At 34.6% G+C, this 20,099-nt stretch overlaps 1 protein-coding gene across 1 annotated transcript in view; it reads left to right on the top strand.

The window, feature by feature from the left end:
- LOC100377437 (speract receptor-like) overlaps positions 1 to 20,099 on the top strand; it is a 28,325-nt gene that overhangs the window by 4,230 nt on the left and 3,996 nt on the right. The window contains exons 4-15 of the mRNA XM_006821857.3: positions 2,480 to 2,621; positions 3,063 to 3,247; positions 4,169 to 4,259; positions 4,397 to 4,472; positions 4,911 to 5,022; positions 6,561 to 6,632; positions 9,103 to 9,180; positions 10,070 to 10,174; positions 10,910 to 11,147; positions 14,345 to 14,497; positions 15,294 to 15,474; positions 16,245 to 16,385. Of these exons, the coding sequence (XP_006821920.3) occupies positions 2,480 to 2,621; positions 3,063 to 3,247; positions 4,169 to 4,259; positions 4,397 to 4,472; positions 4,911 to 5,022; positions 6,561 to 6,632; positions 9,103 to 9,180; positions 10,070 to 10,174; positions 10,910 to 11,147; positions 14,345 to 14,497; positions 15,294 to 15,474; positions 16,245 to 16,385 (1,574 nt within the window). The remainder of the gene's footprint in view (positions 1 to 2,479; positions 2,622 to 3,062; positions 3,248 to 4,168; positions 4,260 to 4,396; positions 4,473 to 4,910; positions 5,023 to 6,560; positions 6,633 to 9,102; positions 9,181 to 10,069; positions 10,175 to 10,909; positions 11,148 to 14,344; positions 14,498 to 15,293; positions 15,475 to 16,244; positions 16,386 to 20,099) is intronic.

Genomic DNA, 20,099 nt, shown 5'->3' with positions numbered 1-20,099 from the left:
AACGTGTGAACACTTACACTATGACTATACGTTTCGCTGCAACTGCCCACAACACAACATCTAAAAACTCTCTCTCTCAAAAAAAAGAAAGTAAACAAAAAAGAAAGAAAAAAAACGCCAACTGAAAAATGTATATCGTTTAAATGTATACTGAATGACCAGTGTTATTACGGCTCAGGGGTATGACTTCCTCTCACATTTTGGCATTTGGTGGCGCACTTTCGACGAGAGTCGGAAATCCGGAAACAGTCGACCGTTTCAGGATAGGTGGGCGTGGCTACAACACGAGAAATATCCAAAATTTTCTTTGATATGAGTAATCATTTTCAGCAAAAAAATCAATAACTGCCACTTCAGTGGGATACAGATCTAAAATGGGAAACGTGAGGGTGGGCATTGCACAGGCACTTTAACCAATCAGAATGCTGTGTTGTCGGAATTTTTCTGGGAATATTGACGATGGCATTTTCGACAACAGTTAAAATACAATTTCTTGGCATTTATTTGGAAGAAAAAAGGCAAGATCTATTTTTTAAACTGGTGATTCACATTTTTAGTCCCCGTTCGGACGTAGTCCGAAAACGGGGACTTATGTTTTGCCCTGTGTGCGTGCGTGCGTGCGTCCGTGATCACCTGTTTTCTCGAACATGCATGGACCGATTAAGTTCAAACTTCACTCATACATCACACATTATATGGGACATATGCACATGCATTTTTTTCATGATCCGATTAACGATAGCCGAATAGCGGCCATTTTAAGGCCGAAAATGCATCAAAATCACACATTTTCACCATTCCGGACCCGGATCTCAGTTATGCATGGACGGATTTCGTTAAAATTTGGTACATACATTAAACATAATATGACCTTGATGCACGTCATTTTTTTTTTTTGGATCGGGTTTGAAATGGCCGACTGGCGGCCATTTTGTTTTAAAGAATTCAGTTCTGGATCCGTATCTGAGACATGCTTGGATTGATCGAGTTCAAACTTCACACACACAAGGTACATCATGTCACAAATATGTATGTGCATTTGTTTCATGATCTCATTAACGATAGCCAAATGGCGGCCGCTTTAAGGCCGAAAATGCATTGAAATCGCACATTTTCACCATTCCGGACCCGGATCTCAGTTATGCATGGACGGATTTCAGTCAAATTTGGTACATACATTAAACATAATAGGACCTTGATGCACGTTATTTTTTTTTTCGGATCAAGTTCGAAATGGCCGACTGGCGGCCATTTTGTTTTAAAGAATTCAGTTCTGGATCCGTATCCGAGACATGTCTGGATTGATCAAGTTCAAATTTCACACACACAAGGTACATCATGTCACAAATATGTATGTGCATTTGTTTCATGATTTCATTAACGATAGCCAAATGGCGGCCTCTTTAAGGTCGAAAATGCATTGAAATCGCACATTTTCACCATTCCGAACCTGGATCTCAGTTATGCATGGACGGATTTTGTTCAAATTTGGTACATACATTAAACATAATAGGACCTTGATGCACGTCATTTTTTTTTCGGATCAAGTTCGAAATAGCCGACTGGCGGCCATTTTGTTTTAATAAATTCAGTTCTGGATCCGTATCCAAGACATGTCTGGATTGATCAAGTTCAAACTTCACACACACATGGTACATCATGTCACAAATAGATATGTGCATTTGTTTCATGATCCGCTTAACAATAGCTGAATGATGGCCATTTTAAGGCCGAAAATGCATCAAAATCACGTATTTTCACAATTCCGGAACCTGATCTCAGTCATGCATGGATGAATTTTGTTCAGATTTAGAACAATGTGTTGTACATATGCAGGTACTTTTCGGTCATGATCTGCTTTGAATGTATATGTCACTCAAATATGAACGGAACGGGGACGTGTCATTGACAATGACTTGTTCAAAAATTAAACTGAGTGTTGAAGTAGTATTTAACACCTTACATGATCATGAACAGGTCGTGTTGAATTCACAAAAAAAGTAAAACAGTGTTCAATTACAGGGTACCCCAAAAACAATCCCCGAAAATGGGGGGGAGGGTGCTTAGTCAAGTATGAGCACTAAGTCTATTATCTGGCTATTATCTGAATGTATGGTATTGTGTCATTAGTTTGTCAGGGTTCTTTCTAACTCCTATATGACACACAGACATTTTTTCATGACGCAGCAAGGTATGCTCATTTGTAGTGGATCATTGACTCAATAGGATATTGTACATTGAAAAAGTTACCCTAAAAATATCTTACTATAGTTGAGGAATTTGCAATTTGGTTAAAAAAAAATAAGCATGAAAACAAAGGAAATCAAGGATATTTTTGTGCCTACAGTAACTACAGTCATATCCAATCATGAATTTTTTATTCAAGACTTCTTTCCAAGCAGTCAAGAAGCTGATGCCTGCAAATTAGAAAATTTAGGAAAAAGTAAATATTTTACTACTTTATCTACTTTTTTTACAGTACACTCAAAGAGCATTCTTTGCCTATGATGCTACACTACTAGCAGCAAAGGCAGTTAGAAATGCGTGGCTCATAGATGGTCTGAATGAAGAATGGGGATATTATATTGTTAATGATCATGCAGTTAATCAAACATATACCAGTAAGTAACAGAGTTATATTATTGTGATGTGTTGACTCGGGAACACAAGAAACATCAAAGAAACCAAAGAGCTTTCAAATTTAACTTCTTGTTTAATTTGCCATTTTCAGTTACACCAACGGCACTACTTTTTACATATCAATACATCCGGGTAATCAGGTGACATATAACAACATTACAAAAGTATGTATTCTGACGCATGCAAGAAAGTCATGATATCTATTTAGTGACCATATCAAATAACAAAGGTTTCATTCAAAATTAATCTGGGCTAGTGGTTTTGGCCGTTTATGTCGCCGAGTGTCCTAATCATTCCTTGCTGGTGTTCAGAAGCTAGCTTTCCAACAACTAAGTATGCTGTACTGATAATGCAATGATTTTTGGTCCAGAATAGCCCATTCCTATGAAGCTAATATTAAAAAAACTTATTGTTTCCTGCAGGTCGTAGTGGTATGAATGTAACAATTGATAGCAATGGCCAGGCATTAGCTAACTATGATCTGTTAAGTTTCTCATTATTGGAGGACGAGCACATTGATGATGTATCTTTATCTGCTGGTGAAGATCGTGGTATGATTCCTGTTGCAGATTTGACATTCACACTTACCGATTCAGAATATGTTGTGGTAAGTATATACTAATAGAAAGGAAAAGAACACATTTGATTTGTCAAATACTCCAAATTATACAAATAAGTCTTGCATATGCCTGAATGTACTTGGACAGGGAACTCGTGTTGAGAACCTTACACCACTTTTTGCCACAACGTTTTTTATTACACCTTCAACATTCAACACATTGCCTTTGTTCCCCCTATGATGCCAATGCTAGTTCTTTTTCATATGTAAAGACTCTAATGAGGAATCATTGATATGTGTGGTGTTAGGTGCACATCTAGAAGCAAGGAAATGTCTATCCTGCATGCTTCTTGTTAGGCGATTGTTAATCTGCCTGTTTGTTTCATTCAATAACATACACTCATCTATACATTAATGTCGCAAACAGTCAAAATCACAGTTGTGTAAAGTAGAATGGTTGTCGTCTTCGTATCGGTAATGACAAATACTTGCACGAGGAGACTTGGGTTTTGACCAGAAGTTAGCTCACTACTCTGCTCAGAACATGAGGCCTCAAGACTGCCATCTTGAAAATGACTTCTGCATTAGTAAATTAACGTCAGTAAATTATTTGACACAAATGATTCGCATAATGCTGAAGCATATGTTGCCACAGTTTGGTAAAGCAAACACTGCTCAGGTGACACTAAATAATGTACATTATGAAGAATAGTATTATCGGTATATGGTTTCAAATTCACAACCTGCCTGAGAACTTGAAAAATCTGATTTTAGCTGTGGAATCCATGCATGCTGCAAATTAATTCCTTGGTCAAAGGTTAGCAGCAGGTTATATTATTTGATTATTAATCATAAATTAATTATTAACAAATAGTGGTAGTTTCTAGAAGTTACAATATAAACTACCAATTATATTTGAATTCAATAATAATCATGTATTGAACAGACAGAATGTGTTTCATTTGATAGACTTATGTATCACAACGTAGTATTGAGTGGCTTGGAGGAGCTGTACCACTTGACAGACCAGATTGTGGTTTTTATGGAGAGAAATGCCGGCGTGAGTAGTATACATTTATAGACATAAACTGGGATTTGAACTGACACAAGAACAGTAGATTAATGTGTTATGTGCCAAAGTAACAGCTATATTACCTACCGTACTTTGGTTATATATACATATATATATATTTTCAGAAACCATGTATATTGCTATTGGTGCTAGTGTAGGTGGTGTGGTACTGATCTTACTACTTGCTTTATGGTATTACAGGTAAGGGAATTATGAAATGAATAATTTGAGACGAGTCAAACTTTAATATGTAAGCAGTATGTATCTTTTACTGTTGGTGGGTTAATCCTGAAAACATTTCTTAAATTAATATATTTAGGAATATGTAAAGCCCCCAAAAAAATAAGAAGTTTACTTCAAACTCATTACTGATTATCATGATCAATCCAAAACAAAATTATTATCTGCTTGAAATTTGATGTACAGTAAATTTGGATTGTCAGATAATCTTCAGTCAGCTTCACCTGCTATATTATTTGAATTTTCAACAATTATTAGCCACATTCCTTTAAAATATTTTAAAACTTTATTAGATATTAAAACTTTCATTTGCTGAATTACAATCAACTATGCAACTTTGGTGCGACAGCTATTCCTGTATACTATGTCTTCTCTTGTATACTGTTTTGTTTTTACTAGACATCGCAAGTATGAATCTGACTTAGATAGCTTGGTTTGGAAGATTGACTGGAATGATGTCCAGACACGTGGTGATCAAACCAATTCTCAGGGATTCTCCATGAAGAGTATGGTACATATAGATAATATAAGTTTAGGATTACTTTTGTAGCATATTAGCTCTATCATATGTGTATTGTAGCACATGTACTGATGTACCGTAAATTACAGAAATTTAAACTTCAAACATCAAAATAATATTCAACAAATTTTCTGGTTTACATTAAATACAATACTTGTTGAATGTTTGCCAGTCAATTGTTTTGTGTTCTTAAGCTTGTAAATTGCCTTCCATGATGGATTTGGATATTTTTCTTTAACTTTTTAAAAAGCTTCAAGTTTTCTGCCCTTTATGGTATATTACTGTCTTGTATCGTTACACCATCCAACAAGTGTTTTCAAACCATCACAATAGATGTTATTGGCAACTGTCCTGTCTGTGTAATAGTTATTTTCAAATTCTACAGGAGGCCAGTGATTTGACGAATACTATGAAGCCAAACAAAACTTAGAGGCGTAGCAAGCAAACAAACTTGGGTGGAAAGGTAGTGGGTGTTAGCCATCCTAGAAGGAGAACCAACAGTGATTTTAATTTGACTGTATAAATAAAACACACACCTGAGAACACCAATTTCCGTTATTTGTTTATGCAAACTGTGCTCAGACTGTGACATTTACCGGAAAGTCGACGCTGAGGAAATACAAGTCACGTTGGACTTTCGTGGATCTCGTTTCGCAAATTGTGTTGTACTGCTCACTACAAAAACAGAACAAATTCATCTCTATGTACTTGTAGACATACCCCCACTTTCTTTATCGCATTTGCTTTGATAAATCATCCCCGATTAAACTTTACTTCATCAACACGTTAGGGCGACCTAGTCGAGAGGCCAGCGGCATCAGTCACGGAATCTAGAAACGCTTTGACCAAGTTTGCTTTAGCCTACAGAGCAGACGACGATGCCCTCACAAAATTGTCTGATTTTGATATTGAAATCCGCTGCTATTGGCAAAGGACCATTTTATTTGATGCCGATTTTAGTATTAAATACTTGATAACTAATAATATCTTTTCTTTCTAAATAGTTTCTTCTTTATTCATTTTCAAAAACAACATTGTATTTATATCCATGGTATGGGGCCTTTGATGCTCAATAATGGGATACATTATCACCATTAATCTGCTGCAATGACATCATAAAATCCACCGGAATTGATAATGCTATAATATAATATAATACCTAATACTGAGAGTTAGAAAAATCATGAGTTTTATGTTGTGACCCCAGGCACAGAGATATTTCTCCGCGTTGAACTATTTAATAAATGGTAAGATTAGTAATTGAGATAAATGAAACACCAGTAACAATTGATTTTATTTTTAATGGACACTGTAAGGTATATAATAAAACCTTGATGAACTGGATAGATGGCTTTTGTTTTTACCTTTACAATACCCAGAAATAATATCCATGTTTCTGGTCATCACATTCGTCAATTAAAATGTGGTAGATTTTTTCACTTCTATAAAATATTAAGTAATGTATAGAAAAACAAAGTAACCTTTAACTATACATATGCTGCACTTATGATTGTCTGTCTGCTTTACAGGTACTGAGTACAATATCAGTGATAGGAAATGATGAAAGACAGCAGATATTTGCCACAATTGGTACATGGAGGGTAAGTCAATCTACTCGGCGGTGGTGGGAAATTAATTGATTGAAAACAAAACGATGCTCACTAAGCGCGGCTAAATACATGAATGACTAAGACAAAGGCACACAAAAGAAAGCAATTAGCAAAGGACGCTAGGGGATGTGTGCAAAAAGACATTGATTGGTCCGCAAAAAACAAAGCTGTGGTAGGTAAACAAAGCTGTGATAGGTCAAAATAAACAAGCTGTGATAGGCTGAAGGCAAGACGGCCAGAATCCGGATTAGACTCCAAGCACAGGGCGTTTTACAAAATCGATTTTAGCAAGCCAAAATCACACTTATATTACTATTTTCATTTCTAGTTAACCAAAAGTTTCACAGGTTAGAATCTCCTGTAAGGGAGGTGATTACAATCAAACCAGCGGTTAATTCTGTCCTGGTATCAGGGGAGCTACCATGTCCTCTGAAGAGCTCCGCCAATTTCACTAATTAGCTATAAGAGGTCACCCGGAAACAGCTTTTTTCTGTCCGAATACGAAAAGGTTCAATTGGTTCAAAGTTTAGAGAGCTATTAATATTCCTGTCCTGTTAGAGATTTCTAATTTGTATTTAGTACCAGCCCATCCAAGGCAACCAAAGCGTCTCAATTATATTCTAGCAGTTTGATCTTGATGGTTTGACGTAACGGTATTTTACTTTGGAAACTATGTACCGCTGATCCAGTGTTTTATCTTAGTTGCGTAGTCATAATGTTATGATTTACGGCGTTATATAATACCATTGTTACTATAAATATAGTCGTTATTTGACATAATGGAATTTTACTTTGGAAAATGTACCGCCGCTCCAGTATTTGATTAAAGTTGTGTAGTCACGATGTTATTAATTACGACGGTACAAGTTTTTAGTTCAAAGTTTGTTTTTATTGGGAAATAATTGTTTATAATATATAAAATATCAGTCATCTAATGTTTACCTTGGGTCGTTACATTGAATTTTCCCCTCATGAATATCCTTGCATAAATTTGCATATTGCGTGGAGTTCCACGAATACTGGGCCAGAAACTGCTAGTTTGATTTTTATCCCCTTCCTAACTTCATGTGAGTTCACATTTAGTACTATTACACCAAATGCATCATATCTTTTCAACTACTTCTCTCTTATTAGTCCCCGTTCGGACGAAGTCCGAAAACGGGGACTTATAATTCGGTCTCCGTGCGTCCGTCCGTCCGGAGTCATATCTCAGAGTCCTTTGGACCGATTCCGTTCATTCTTTGCATGTGCCTAGTACTTTATGTGGGACATATGCACATGCAGTGGTTTAGCGATTCGATTCAAAATGGCCGACTGGCAGCCATCTTGTTTTTTGAAAATGTTGTATTTTGGACATGCTTTGTCAGTTTTCATTCAAACTTGGTACATAGATTATACATGTTAGGATACATGTCCATGATGATTTATTTCACAATTGGATCAAAGATGGCCGACTGGCAGCCATCTTGTTTTTTGAAAATGTCGTATTTTGGACATGCTTTGTCAGTTTTCATTCAAATTTACTACATAGATCATACATGTTAGGATACATGTCCCCGACCGTTCATGAGTTCCTGAGTCTGTCCGTCCGTCCGTGTGTCCGTCTGTCCCTGCGTCAGTCTATCCAACGTCATATTTCAGAATCCTGTGGACCGATTCCGTTCATTCTTTGCATGTGCCTAGTACCTTATGTGGGACATATGCACATGCAGTGGTTTAGCGATTCGATTCAAAATGGCCGACTGGCAGCCATCTTGTTTTTTGAAAATGTTGTATTTTGGACATGCTTTGTCAGTTGTCATTCAAACTTGGTACATAGATTATACATGTTAGGATACATGTCCATGATGGATCAAAGATGGTCGACTGGCAGGCATCTTGTTTTTGTTTTTTATGCGGTATCTTGGACGTGCTCTGTCAGTTTTCATTCAAATTTGGCACATACATGTACTTTATACATGTTAGGATGCATATCCATGACAATTTGTTTCAAAATCTGGTCAAGGATGGCCGATTGACAGCCATCTGACTTTTTGACCTTACTACTATATTTCCACAATTTTTCATTCGTATTTGGCACATACATCACACATATCAGTGTGTTTCATAATCAGATCAAAGATGGCTGAATAACGGCTGTTTTTATTTTGGCCATATTACTATGACACGAAACACGTGTTTTGATGTAAATAAACAATCTGTTGTATACGCCACTTGGAACTCAAGTTTCAAGGACACGCTCGCGACAACCCCTCCGCTTTAATATGACGAACACAAAGAGAACTTAACGGGGACTGTGTCATTTTCAATGACTTGTTTTTAATATGTTTGTTGCAAAATGTGTCCTAAATTACTAAACAGCTTCTATATTTCAAAATTGTATTTCTAATTACAAAGAATTTTTATCATTATATTCTGTTTTTACTTTTCACACTGGAATTTTTTTTTGTCCCTGTTACAGGGTAACATCTGTGCTATTAAAACTGTCAACAAAAAACAAATCGTTCTGAGCAGAGCTGTACGTACTGAACTAAAACTTGTAAGTATGAAAGATTGCTTTTGTATATGAATAATTATTTTAATTTTTAGTAAAATACTATATTGGTATGTAAGATGAAATCGCATGTTTTTGATAGAGTCCCATGCAACATATTACAAATCACATCTACTTCCCCAAAACTGATACTTTAACTACTGATGTATACCTAGATCTGTCAGATTTTTAGCTCCGCTGTCGACTTTGTCAAGCAGAGCTTATCATATGAGTGATTGTCATACGAGTCGTCCGTCTTCCGTTTCAATGTTTTACATTTTCAACTTCTTCTTGAAAACTACAAGCCTGAATGCTTTGATACTTGGTGTATATGTACTTTGCGTAGACCTTTCTTAGATTTGTTCATTTCATGATATCTTCAATTCTCTAATTTTGGTGAATATTTTTGTCATTTTTGGTAAAAAGTGATATTTTCGACTTCTTGTTACAAACCGCAAGTCTAATTGCTTTGATATTACATATATAGGTACTACATGTGGACCTCTCAGATTTGTTCATTTTGTAATGATGTCTTTAATTCTCTAATTTTGATGAATATTTTTGGTAAAAAGTGATATTATCGACTTCTTGTTAAAAACCGCAAGGCCAATTGCTTTGATATTACATATATAGGTACTACACGTGGACCTCTTTCAGATTTGTTAATTTCGTGGTGATATCTTTAATTATCTAATTTTGATGATTATTTTTGTCATTTTTAGTGAAAAGTGATATTTTTGAATTCTTGTTGAAAACAGAAAGTTCTGTTGCTTTGATACTATACATATTGTTCATTTTCTAATGATATCTTCTGTTTAATTGAAATGTGCATTGCTAACAGCGGAGCTATCTCAGCCGACAGGCTGCTTGTATAGTAGTTATGATTACATTTCAGATGAGAGAAATGCATCATGATAACGTAAGCAGATTCATTGGAGCTTGTATTGACAGCCCTCATATATGCATTATGATGGAGTACGCTCCAAAGGGAAGTCTGAAGGTAGGTACATGTATTGATATTTGTTATTAATTATCACCCAAGAATTAATATTTCCTTGGGGTGTGAGGGTTAAAGTTGGGTATACATTTAATATGTGTTTTTAATATCACTCCTCTATTTTTGCAATAACTTGAAACAAATCTTGTTATCAATAAAGTGGAAATGACATACATTTGTACCTGACTATATTGTTAAACAAAAGTCGTATAGGGACACATGTTATAAACTCAAAACTATTACAGCCAAAATAAGTTAAGTATGATACATGGACACCAAAGTATACATGTGCAACCAAGAGCTAATATTTTTGAGAAAAATGAAAGCATCATACTTTTGTATTTCACATGTGACATCCGCTACATGTCAGTCATATATAACCATGCATCTGTGGAACAGTATTATTATATTCAACCACAAACTCATTATATTACCGGTATATATTAATCATGAATGTTAACCTTTTCACCACCAGACTTCAGTTTCTCACCCAAATTTTTACTGCACTTTTATCTTATATGCTTCAATATTTTTCGAAAAATGAACACAATTTTGGATCCAACAGACAAAATTTGAGTAAATTATCAGCTTTTAATCCAAAAATTTGTCGATTTTTTTCCAAATCTTCTGAAGGAAAGTGCAGACTATAAATGGGCCTATTTTGTGAATTTGTAATGAAAAAGAAGACAACATAATTTCACTGTGATTGGTAATTTGAAATTGATGTTCTCCTGATAGGATATACTTGAAAATGATGACATTAAATTGGTTGACATGTTCATTATCTCACTGATATCTGACATGGTCAAGGGTATGACCTACCTCCACGCTAGTCCCATCCATTCACATGGTAACCTGAAATCCTCCAACTGTGTTGTTGACAATCGATTTGTCCTTCAAATCACCGACTATGGTTTGATGGAGTTCAAGAAAGGACATGTTGCTGAAGATCATGGAGAACATGCCTACTATAACAGTAAGTGCTTTGTGTACAATGTACAATTAATAAAACTGGTGGTGCAATATTTTAAGATCTAAGTGTATATAAATAAAGAAGATCACTGAGGTAGTTTGGAATAACGGTTCAAAACTTTGAACAGATTACATTACAATGATGACTCACATGTCACTATCACTATCTATACGTCCATCCGTCCAAATCTGGTTCTCAAACATCTTGAAATACATATACACCTCCATTCATTTCATGATCTGATCGAGATGTTCCAATGGCGACTATTTTAATGTTTAGCTACTTCATAAATGGTTAGCCAGTTACAAACTTGTTTAACCACTGCACAAACAGTTAGCCAGTTACAAACTTGTTTAGCCACTTCACAAATGGTTAACCAGTTACAAACTTGTTTAGCCACTTCACAAATGGTTAACCAGTTACAAACTTGTTTAACCACTGCACAAACAGTTAGCCAGTTACAAACTTGTTTAGCCACTTCACAAATGGTTAACCAGTTACAAACTTGTTTAGCCACTTCACAAATGGTTAACCAGTTACAAACTTGTTTAGCCACTTCACAAATGGTTAACCAGTTACAAACTTGTTTAGCCACTTCACAAATGGTTAACCAGTTACAAACTTGTTTAGCCACTTCACAAATGGTTAACCAGTTACAAACTTGTTTAGCCACTTCACAAATGGTTAACCAGTTACAAACTTGTTTAGCCACTGCACAGTTAGCCAGTTACAAACCTGCTTAGCCACTTCACAAATGGTTAACCAGTTACAAACCTGCTTAGCCACTTCACAAATGGTTAACCAGTTACAAACCTGCTTAGCCACTTCACAAATAGTTAGCCAGTTACAAACCTGCTTAGCCACTTCACAAATAGTTATCCAGTTAAAAACTTGTTTAACCACTTCACAAATGGTTAACCAGTTACAAACTTGTTTAGCCACTGCACAGTTAGCCAGTTACAAACCTGCTTAGCCACTTCACAAATGGTTAACCAGTTACAAACTTTTTCAGCCACTGTGATAACAGTTAACCTGTTACAAACTTTCTTAGCCACTTCACAAGCGGTTAAATCTCATTTTCAAATGTTGCGAAACCGAAAGTGACGCTATACTACCACGTGTGATCCCTGATGGGCAAAGCATGGAAGTAAAAATATTTATACCTCTATGGGCAGAGTGTTGTGTCATTGTATCCAATGGGTTTATTTTTGTTCCAACTCTCAGTGGTGGGAATCGAAAAGGCATCGTAACACTTGTAAGTGTTTACAAAGGTAAGTTCTTCATTTTCATTAAATGGCTGTGGTCTTCGCGCAGTGCATGTTTGAATTTCATGTAAAAAAGATTATATTTCTCAGACGTTGTGTATGTCACTATGAGTCCCATATCGAACATGACGCATATGACGACCATTGCCCTTTAAAATTTAATGTGTTGGAGATGTACATCCCGTACTGTACATAGCGATGGAAATTAGATTGCCATCTTTATATTCACATGAATAACAAGAATATTAAAATATAAACACTTGTCAAATCACGAATCCAGTTTGTAAAGAGCCTTGCATGTTATTTAATTATTGTACACAATTTATTTTAGTTATTTAACACATTATTGGAAGCGAGTAGGTCAAAATACAATAAAGTAATTTTCATTTCTGTAGAAGCAAAATACATTAAAAATTCATACTTGGGGTCATAGTTCAAGGAAATCGTTTTCCGATCTGTCATGCCTGTTGCGTGTGTCACGATTTTGGGAAAAGAATGTCCATGTGGCGATTAGAATTATACACATTGCTTATAATTATATTTTTATCTTTGATATTCTGAACATTACTTTAAGATAAATTGCATCAGGTCAGGGCCTGCTGAAGCATGGTGACTTTATAGAATCTTTGCAATGACGTTAGCCCTATGTATCGTAAAAAAAAATAGCGCAGCAGATTTGCCAGCACTTCTCACTTTATTTTATATATTGAACTAACCAGGCAGATTTAGGATTTAAAAATCGTGTACTTCACAAAGCAAATAATCATGCTTATAATATCTAACTTTAAAATTGTCACATTCTTTCTGATTTTGGTGTTAAGCAATTGCGATGTGGGATTTTAATGTACGTATTGTATTGGCAGTAGAACTTTCAAATGTCAAATAGCATTGCCTAATTTCAATTACTCCTACTAGTGTGAAATTATAAATAATTTCTATGTCATCCTATATGTACTCATTTGTGTTCAAAACTATCTTTGATTGTTCCCAATTAACTATCAACTTTTCTTTTTTTATAGACTGCAGTGGTGCTTGTAAACTTTCTTCAATTATGCGAAAGTCAAATTACACAAGTCTGAAAATTGTCTGTGGTCCTTCGACCTGTCGTAACAAATACCAATTTTAAACATGTTTTTGAATGCCGCGAATTAAAAGGATACATTTAAAAATTAGCATTCGAAAATAAAATGGGTGCGCGAATTAATAGAGACCGTGAATTAATCGAGTTATTACGGTAAATCCTGAATATTTCGGGAATTAAAAATTTGCAATATTTGATACCCTTTGATATTGATTGAAATTTAGTAATACCACTGCATTAAGACGACTTCAAACAGTTATTTTTACTACTCCATTAAATGTTATGAACTGACTGAACCTAATCTATACTGGCTTCCATAATTATTACTTGCTCTGAAAACATAACTTTGTATTTACAACTGTTTGCAGTTATTGCTGTATAAATAATAAATAAACAATACTGTGTTAATAAGAACTGGTATTTGTACAATGTGAGAATGATTCTGTTGCTTAGTGGTGATATTGAAACAAACCCAGGTCCTGTTAATATACAAAAACCTGAATTAAAAAAGGAGCCAAAGAAGATATTAAAGTTACATCAAGGTTGCATCATGGGATTCTAGACAATGGAAGTATTCAGTTATCAGTACAATACTAGATTATGGGAAATCACTTGATGATGAGTTGTTTACCCCCATACATATTCATTCACCTGAATGCAGATGTTCCATGTACTACTTTAACACTATGAGTATTTTATAATCAAATCACGAGGACTGTGTGTGACATTCATGTCTTGTTGTTTATATTTATTGTAAACTGAACATGTCACATGTCTTGATTTATTTATTAAACATCATTCTGTCACCCTCAGAAGTTAATTAAACATCATGCAATCATACTTTTTATTTACAGATCTATTGTGGCGTGCTCCTGAACATTTACGTGAGGCTGAAAATATGCACCCAATGGGGTCACAAAAAGGAGATATTTACTCATTTTCCATTATCCTACAAGAAATATATTCACGTTCAGAGCCTTATTATTTAAATGAGGAATCTCACAGTGGTAAGTATAGGCTGGTATGATTTTCCATTTTTGCCAACCCTCATGCACAGATCAGCATTAGCTCATGATCTGTTATTTAATTAACCAAAACATATCCATGTATATTTAATAACAACTGTGGAGAACAACATCGTTATTGTTTCTTTGAGTGCCAATGACTGGTTCTTGCCAACTACTGTAAGGACCATGCACATGTGTACTTGTAAAACAAAACTAGTGCAACCTGAACAGAGAGTTTGTAGTTATTTTTAGTCCCCATTTGAACAAAGTTTGGGACTTATAATTTGGTCTCCATCCGTCCGGACGTCCAGGGTCATATTTCAGAACCCTGTGAACCAAATCTGTTCATTCTGTGCATGTGCCTAGTACTTTATCTGGGACATATGCACATGCAGTGGTTTACTGATTCAATGCAAAATGGCTGACTGGCAGCCATTTTGTTTTTTGAAAATGTGGTATCTTGTGCATGCTTTGTCAGTTTTTGTTGAAATTTGGTACATACACTTGTACATGTTAGGATACATGTCTATTACGATTTGTTTCCTGATTGAATCAAAGATGGCCGACTGGCAGCCATTTTTTTTTTTTTTTAATGTTGTACCTTATGCATGCTTTGTCAGTTTTTGTTTAAGTTTGGTACATACCGGTACATTATACATGTTAGGATACAGGTCTATAACGATTAATTTCGCGATCGAATCAAAGATGACTGACTGGCAACCATTTTGTTTTTTGGAAATGTGGTATCTTGTGTATGCTTTGTCAGTTTATGTTCATAAACTTTTTCACTTCATAGAAATTATACAAAAGGTTATATCATTGACGGAACCCCCGATGCGACCTGATCTGTCCGAGGTAAATGAAACTGCACCAGAATGTGTTTTAAAGACAATAAGAGCTTGTTGGAGTGAAGACCCATTTGATAGACCATCTTTCCGATCCATAAAGACTTTGTTGGGACCTTTGCAAAGAGGACAGTAAGTAATACAGCTTTACCAATTACTCAATGTTTTAGTAACCAATATGAAATAAATCATCATCAACAGTCTTAAATTTCATGTATATAACAGCTTTTGATGAAGGGCAGGGGTTCTGTGGTCAATCTGTTGCAGCTACAACTACCTATCGCATATATGCTTTGCTCCTTTTCTTGGAATACTTACAAAGGATTTACTTTCTGTGATTTTTAGTTCTTTTGCTATTTTGTTAGATTTTTTAAAAACAGCAACAACATTAAATCTGTGGATTTTGTGCAGCACCACTTTCTAAAACATTCAGTTAATAGATCCTATTTTCATGAAATGTTTTTCATTTTGTTTTAACGAATTCAGTTCTGGGGCCATAATTCTGATACAGCTGTATGTCTTGACCAATAATGTGTCCATATATTTGTATGATGATCCAATTCAAGATGACCAAATAGTATCATTTTGATGTTTAAAAAAATTACCAAAATTAAGCATTTCTGCCATTCAGAAGCCAGATCAATCTCCATCATATATGAATAGATTTTGGTCAAACTTTGTACATACATTGAACATTATGGAATCTTGATGAATGTCATTTAGTTTTTTATCAGATTCAAAATGGCCAACTGTCAGCCTTTTTGATTTAACAAATGCAGTTCTGAATTCATATCTGAGACATGTTCTGACCATTCGTATTAAAACTAAATTACGATAAACAAAACTTTACTTCTTAAACTTGATAAATAACAGGGACTATGTAATGCAATTACTTATTGTAGGAAGCGTAACATTATGGACAATATGATTGCCATCATGGAGAGATACACCAATAATCTGGAAGATTTGGTTGATGAACGAACTGAGGATGTTAAGAAAGAAAAGAAGAAGATTGAAACTTTGCTTCATCGTATGTTGCCACCGTGAGTATTGACTAAACCTCACATTGTCACCTGACTGAAAATATCGCATTAAAGGTCAAATTATGCAATTGAAACTGAAAATGTTAAAGATTTTAAAATTATTTTGCAACAAATATAGGAATTTAGGAAATAAAAACACCATGTGATATGTATTTTACAACTATTACAGTAAATAAATAATGGCGTGTTTTAGAGTCTTTTCAACAAACTCTGATAAAGTTTGAAAGTTTGAAATTTTGATTTATGTTCTGATAAGGTTTGAAATTTTGATTTACGTTCTGACAAAGTTTGAAATTTTGATTTACGTTCTGGTAAAGTTTGAAATTTTGATTTATGTTCTGATAGTTTGAAATTTTGATTTGTGTTCTGATAAAGTTTGAAACTTTGATTTATATTCTGCTAAAGTTTGAAACTTTGATTTATGTTCTGATAAAGTTTGAAATTTTGATTTATGCTCTGATAAAGTTTGAAATTTTGATTTATGCTCTGATAAAGTTTGAAATTTTGATTTATGTTCTGATAAAGTTTGAAATTTGAATTTATTTTAACCCTCAAGTCACCTCGAGTTCAATGTTTGTTCATACATTATAATAGTTCTACATAATAGTTATGTAATAGGTACCGACATTGATGTTTGACCCAAATTATTGAAACAGGTTGAAACAGAGTATAGTATGTAGGGTTCTATGTGTGAACTTTTTATTTTCATATTCACTCTATATTCGTTTTTGTTATTACCATTCATTAGCCTTCGCAGACGAAGTCTGCCGAAGACTTATAGATTGGGTTCTGTCCGTCCGTCTGTCTGTCTTTTACCTCATATAACTTTGATATGCTCTGTCAAATGTTTTTCCAAGTTGGTGCATATGTAATCTCAATGCCATACATATGCACGCCAAGTATTTTTTTGATTCGCCAAAGTTTCACTGTGTTTTTCTGTGATTTTCAACATTTTACTAGTAAAAATGCTGAAATTTGCTGGAAAAATCTGAGTTTTAACGACCTCTCGCAAGAGAACTGGCATACCGTATTGCGCATGCGCCAGTCTAACCGCTGAGGAAATCGGCCTCGTTTAGTTTGAGGATATTGTATTCCGGGACTGTATCGTTCTTTGCACAAGGCTTATATAGATTAAATTCTATCTCAAAGGTAAGAACTTTGATTTATCCTTTTGTGTCCTGACTTTAGTGAGAAACTAGCGATCGCACAGTGTCACACTTTGCCAGAAAAACAGTCCTGCTATTAGTTCAAGAACTGGTTATGAAACGTGTAAATCGAAAGTTTGTCTCGTCATTTAGGAGGCTTGGGAATAACGTTTGGCATATAAAATACTGAAATAATAAAAACGTAAAAGTTTAGAACACGCTGATCGTGATTCTGTTATGCACGATTGCTATTTCTGGTGTTCATTGGCAACTGCTAGCAGATTGAAACTTGGTTTCGTGACGACATATTAGACTAGAATTATAGTCAATTTCGGCCAACCGTGACTGCTTGAAAGCAATGATGAAAATGAAAAGTACTGTAATTCAATATCAATGAATCTATCATCACTTTTAAATTACCTTTGAAGTAAATATGATACCCGAGTGCGTTACTACACTCGTGACCGGGACCTCCATGCTCCATGCGGTGTTGAAGTTTATTGGTAAATCGAACCTCTGTCAACAGAGACACATTTTCCCAATCAGCTATTTATTTCGGTACTGAAGTCAGGGTGGCAATTTCAATGTTTAGCTACCATAATTTATCCCCATTATGAGCAGGAAAATAAATTACGGACCCCGATTGAGATGGATTTAACGGCGGCCATGTATTTTATTGTTGACATTATGGATTAAGGGATATGTGAAACAATATTAGGGAGGGGGTCAAATTCACGTAATCCTCAATTTTAATGATGTTGGCTTAATACTCATCATTTTTTTTCAAAACTCCGGATATTATTTTATATATTATTTTAATACAACTACAATATGTTAATTAGTATGCAAATTAGCAGCCAATCTGAGACAATTTTCTAGAATGAACACTGCAATCCAGTTTAAAGGAAATTTGACATACACTTAGGTTACATGATCACTACCTCTGCTGATTAGTTTTTTATGCACTTCTATCTGCTTTTATATTAAATGTATTATTTTTTTGCATTTTTCTCAATAGTATTTTTTAATTTCTTTTGATAGCTTGGCATCCATTTGGTTCAGCTCAAGTGAAATTTTCGGCATATCCCTGGTAAGATTTTAATGACATTGAAAACACAAGTACTCTGGCTTTTTGCACATTCTTAATATTTTATTTTTGCAGAATCCCGTGAATATTAATTTGACAACTTTGTAGAGTGGAAACAGACTGGTGAATTAGTTCATCCTAGACTTTGGTAGAACATGTTTAAAATAGTACAGTGTGAACTGCAATTTCTTTCTGGCTGGTATAAATTTATTAAGTAATATTTTTTCGTACTAAAAAGACTCAAATATCTTTTTTAATTAAATCTAACAGCCAACGGGAGCACATATTTTATAACCTCTGCTTACTTTGGACTAAATGTTCTTTTTTTTTTCTTTTTTTTTTCAGGTGCAGAGCCAGAATTTTGTTCTCAGAAAGCAAAGCCACTGGAACTGCATGTATTACAAAAACATACCGGTACTATTCGCTGCGTGTCTGACAATTGTATAAAGTTTCGCAGGTCCTCTTTTTTTACTTTGAGAAGTTCTGTCAATCAAAGCATAAATATGTGTTTCTCTGTACATAAAATTTCACACGATTTGTTAATATTAATGTATGATAATAAAAACTTGATAATATTTTTCTTGATATTTGCACTTTATTTGTATCATTGTCGTATGAGAAGTAATCTTGTCCTTATTAGAGATATTGAAACTAATCCAGGGCCACAAACTAGTTTATCCAAACAGACACAACACTAACTCTACATATTTGCAGATCTGATTTGTATACTTCTTTGTCATTTTACCTGTTGTACTGGTTTGGTGCTATCTGGTTTCCTTGCTGAGAATAATGCTGACCTGGATGGAGAGTGTTAATATTAATTAACTTGAAAATGATTACTTGAAAATGCCATAGAAATCATGTTTGCCAATTTATGTCCTCGCAACTTTAGAATGACAACTAGCGAAGGCAGTGTCATTCATGACTTGTTAATTATATTGTATTTTCATTTTTTTTTTTTCCATTTCCAAGTTTCATTTTAATTCTGGCTTTCTGGTAAATCAATTCTATATTTTTACGCATTAGTGTTTGAATTGAATCGTGTTTAATGCACACATGTCATAATCTTCAGTTTACAACAACCAAATAATTGACTCCAATTTGACTTTACAAAACAACCAGTACCGGTAGTCAGCTCTAAATAGCATAGAAAACCCAGATCAGCCGAGTTTCTATGCTAAACATTGAAATAAAAATTGACAGAAAAATGACCTTGAAGTTTATTGGTGTTTTGTGTACCCCCTACTTATACATGTGTAATCTACCTAAATGCATGTTTTTACAATGTACATGCATGCTAACCATAATCATGATTACTGGTGTCCAGAAACATCTATGCAATATACTGTAAAAACTCGATTAATTCGCAGTAGTAAAAATAATTATTTTTTAAAGTGCGCTAATTAATAGCCTAAAAACGGAAATTATTGGTTTTTGGTGCGCGAATTAAAAGAGTACTTTTTGAACGATTCAAAAAGGAGC

This window comes from Saccoglossus kowalevskii, chromosome 18 (genome assembly GCF_978046115.1).
Source record: "Saccoglossus kowalevskii chromosome 18, keSacKowa6.1, whole genome shotgun sequence".
Taxonomy (NCBI): domain Eukaryota; kingdom Metazoa; phylum Hemichordata; class Enteropneusta; family Harrimaniidae; genus Saccoglossus; species Saccoglossus kowalevskii.
This window is presented reverse-complemented; position numbering and strand designations above follow the sequence as displayed.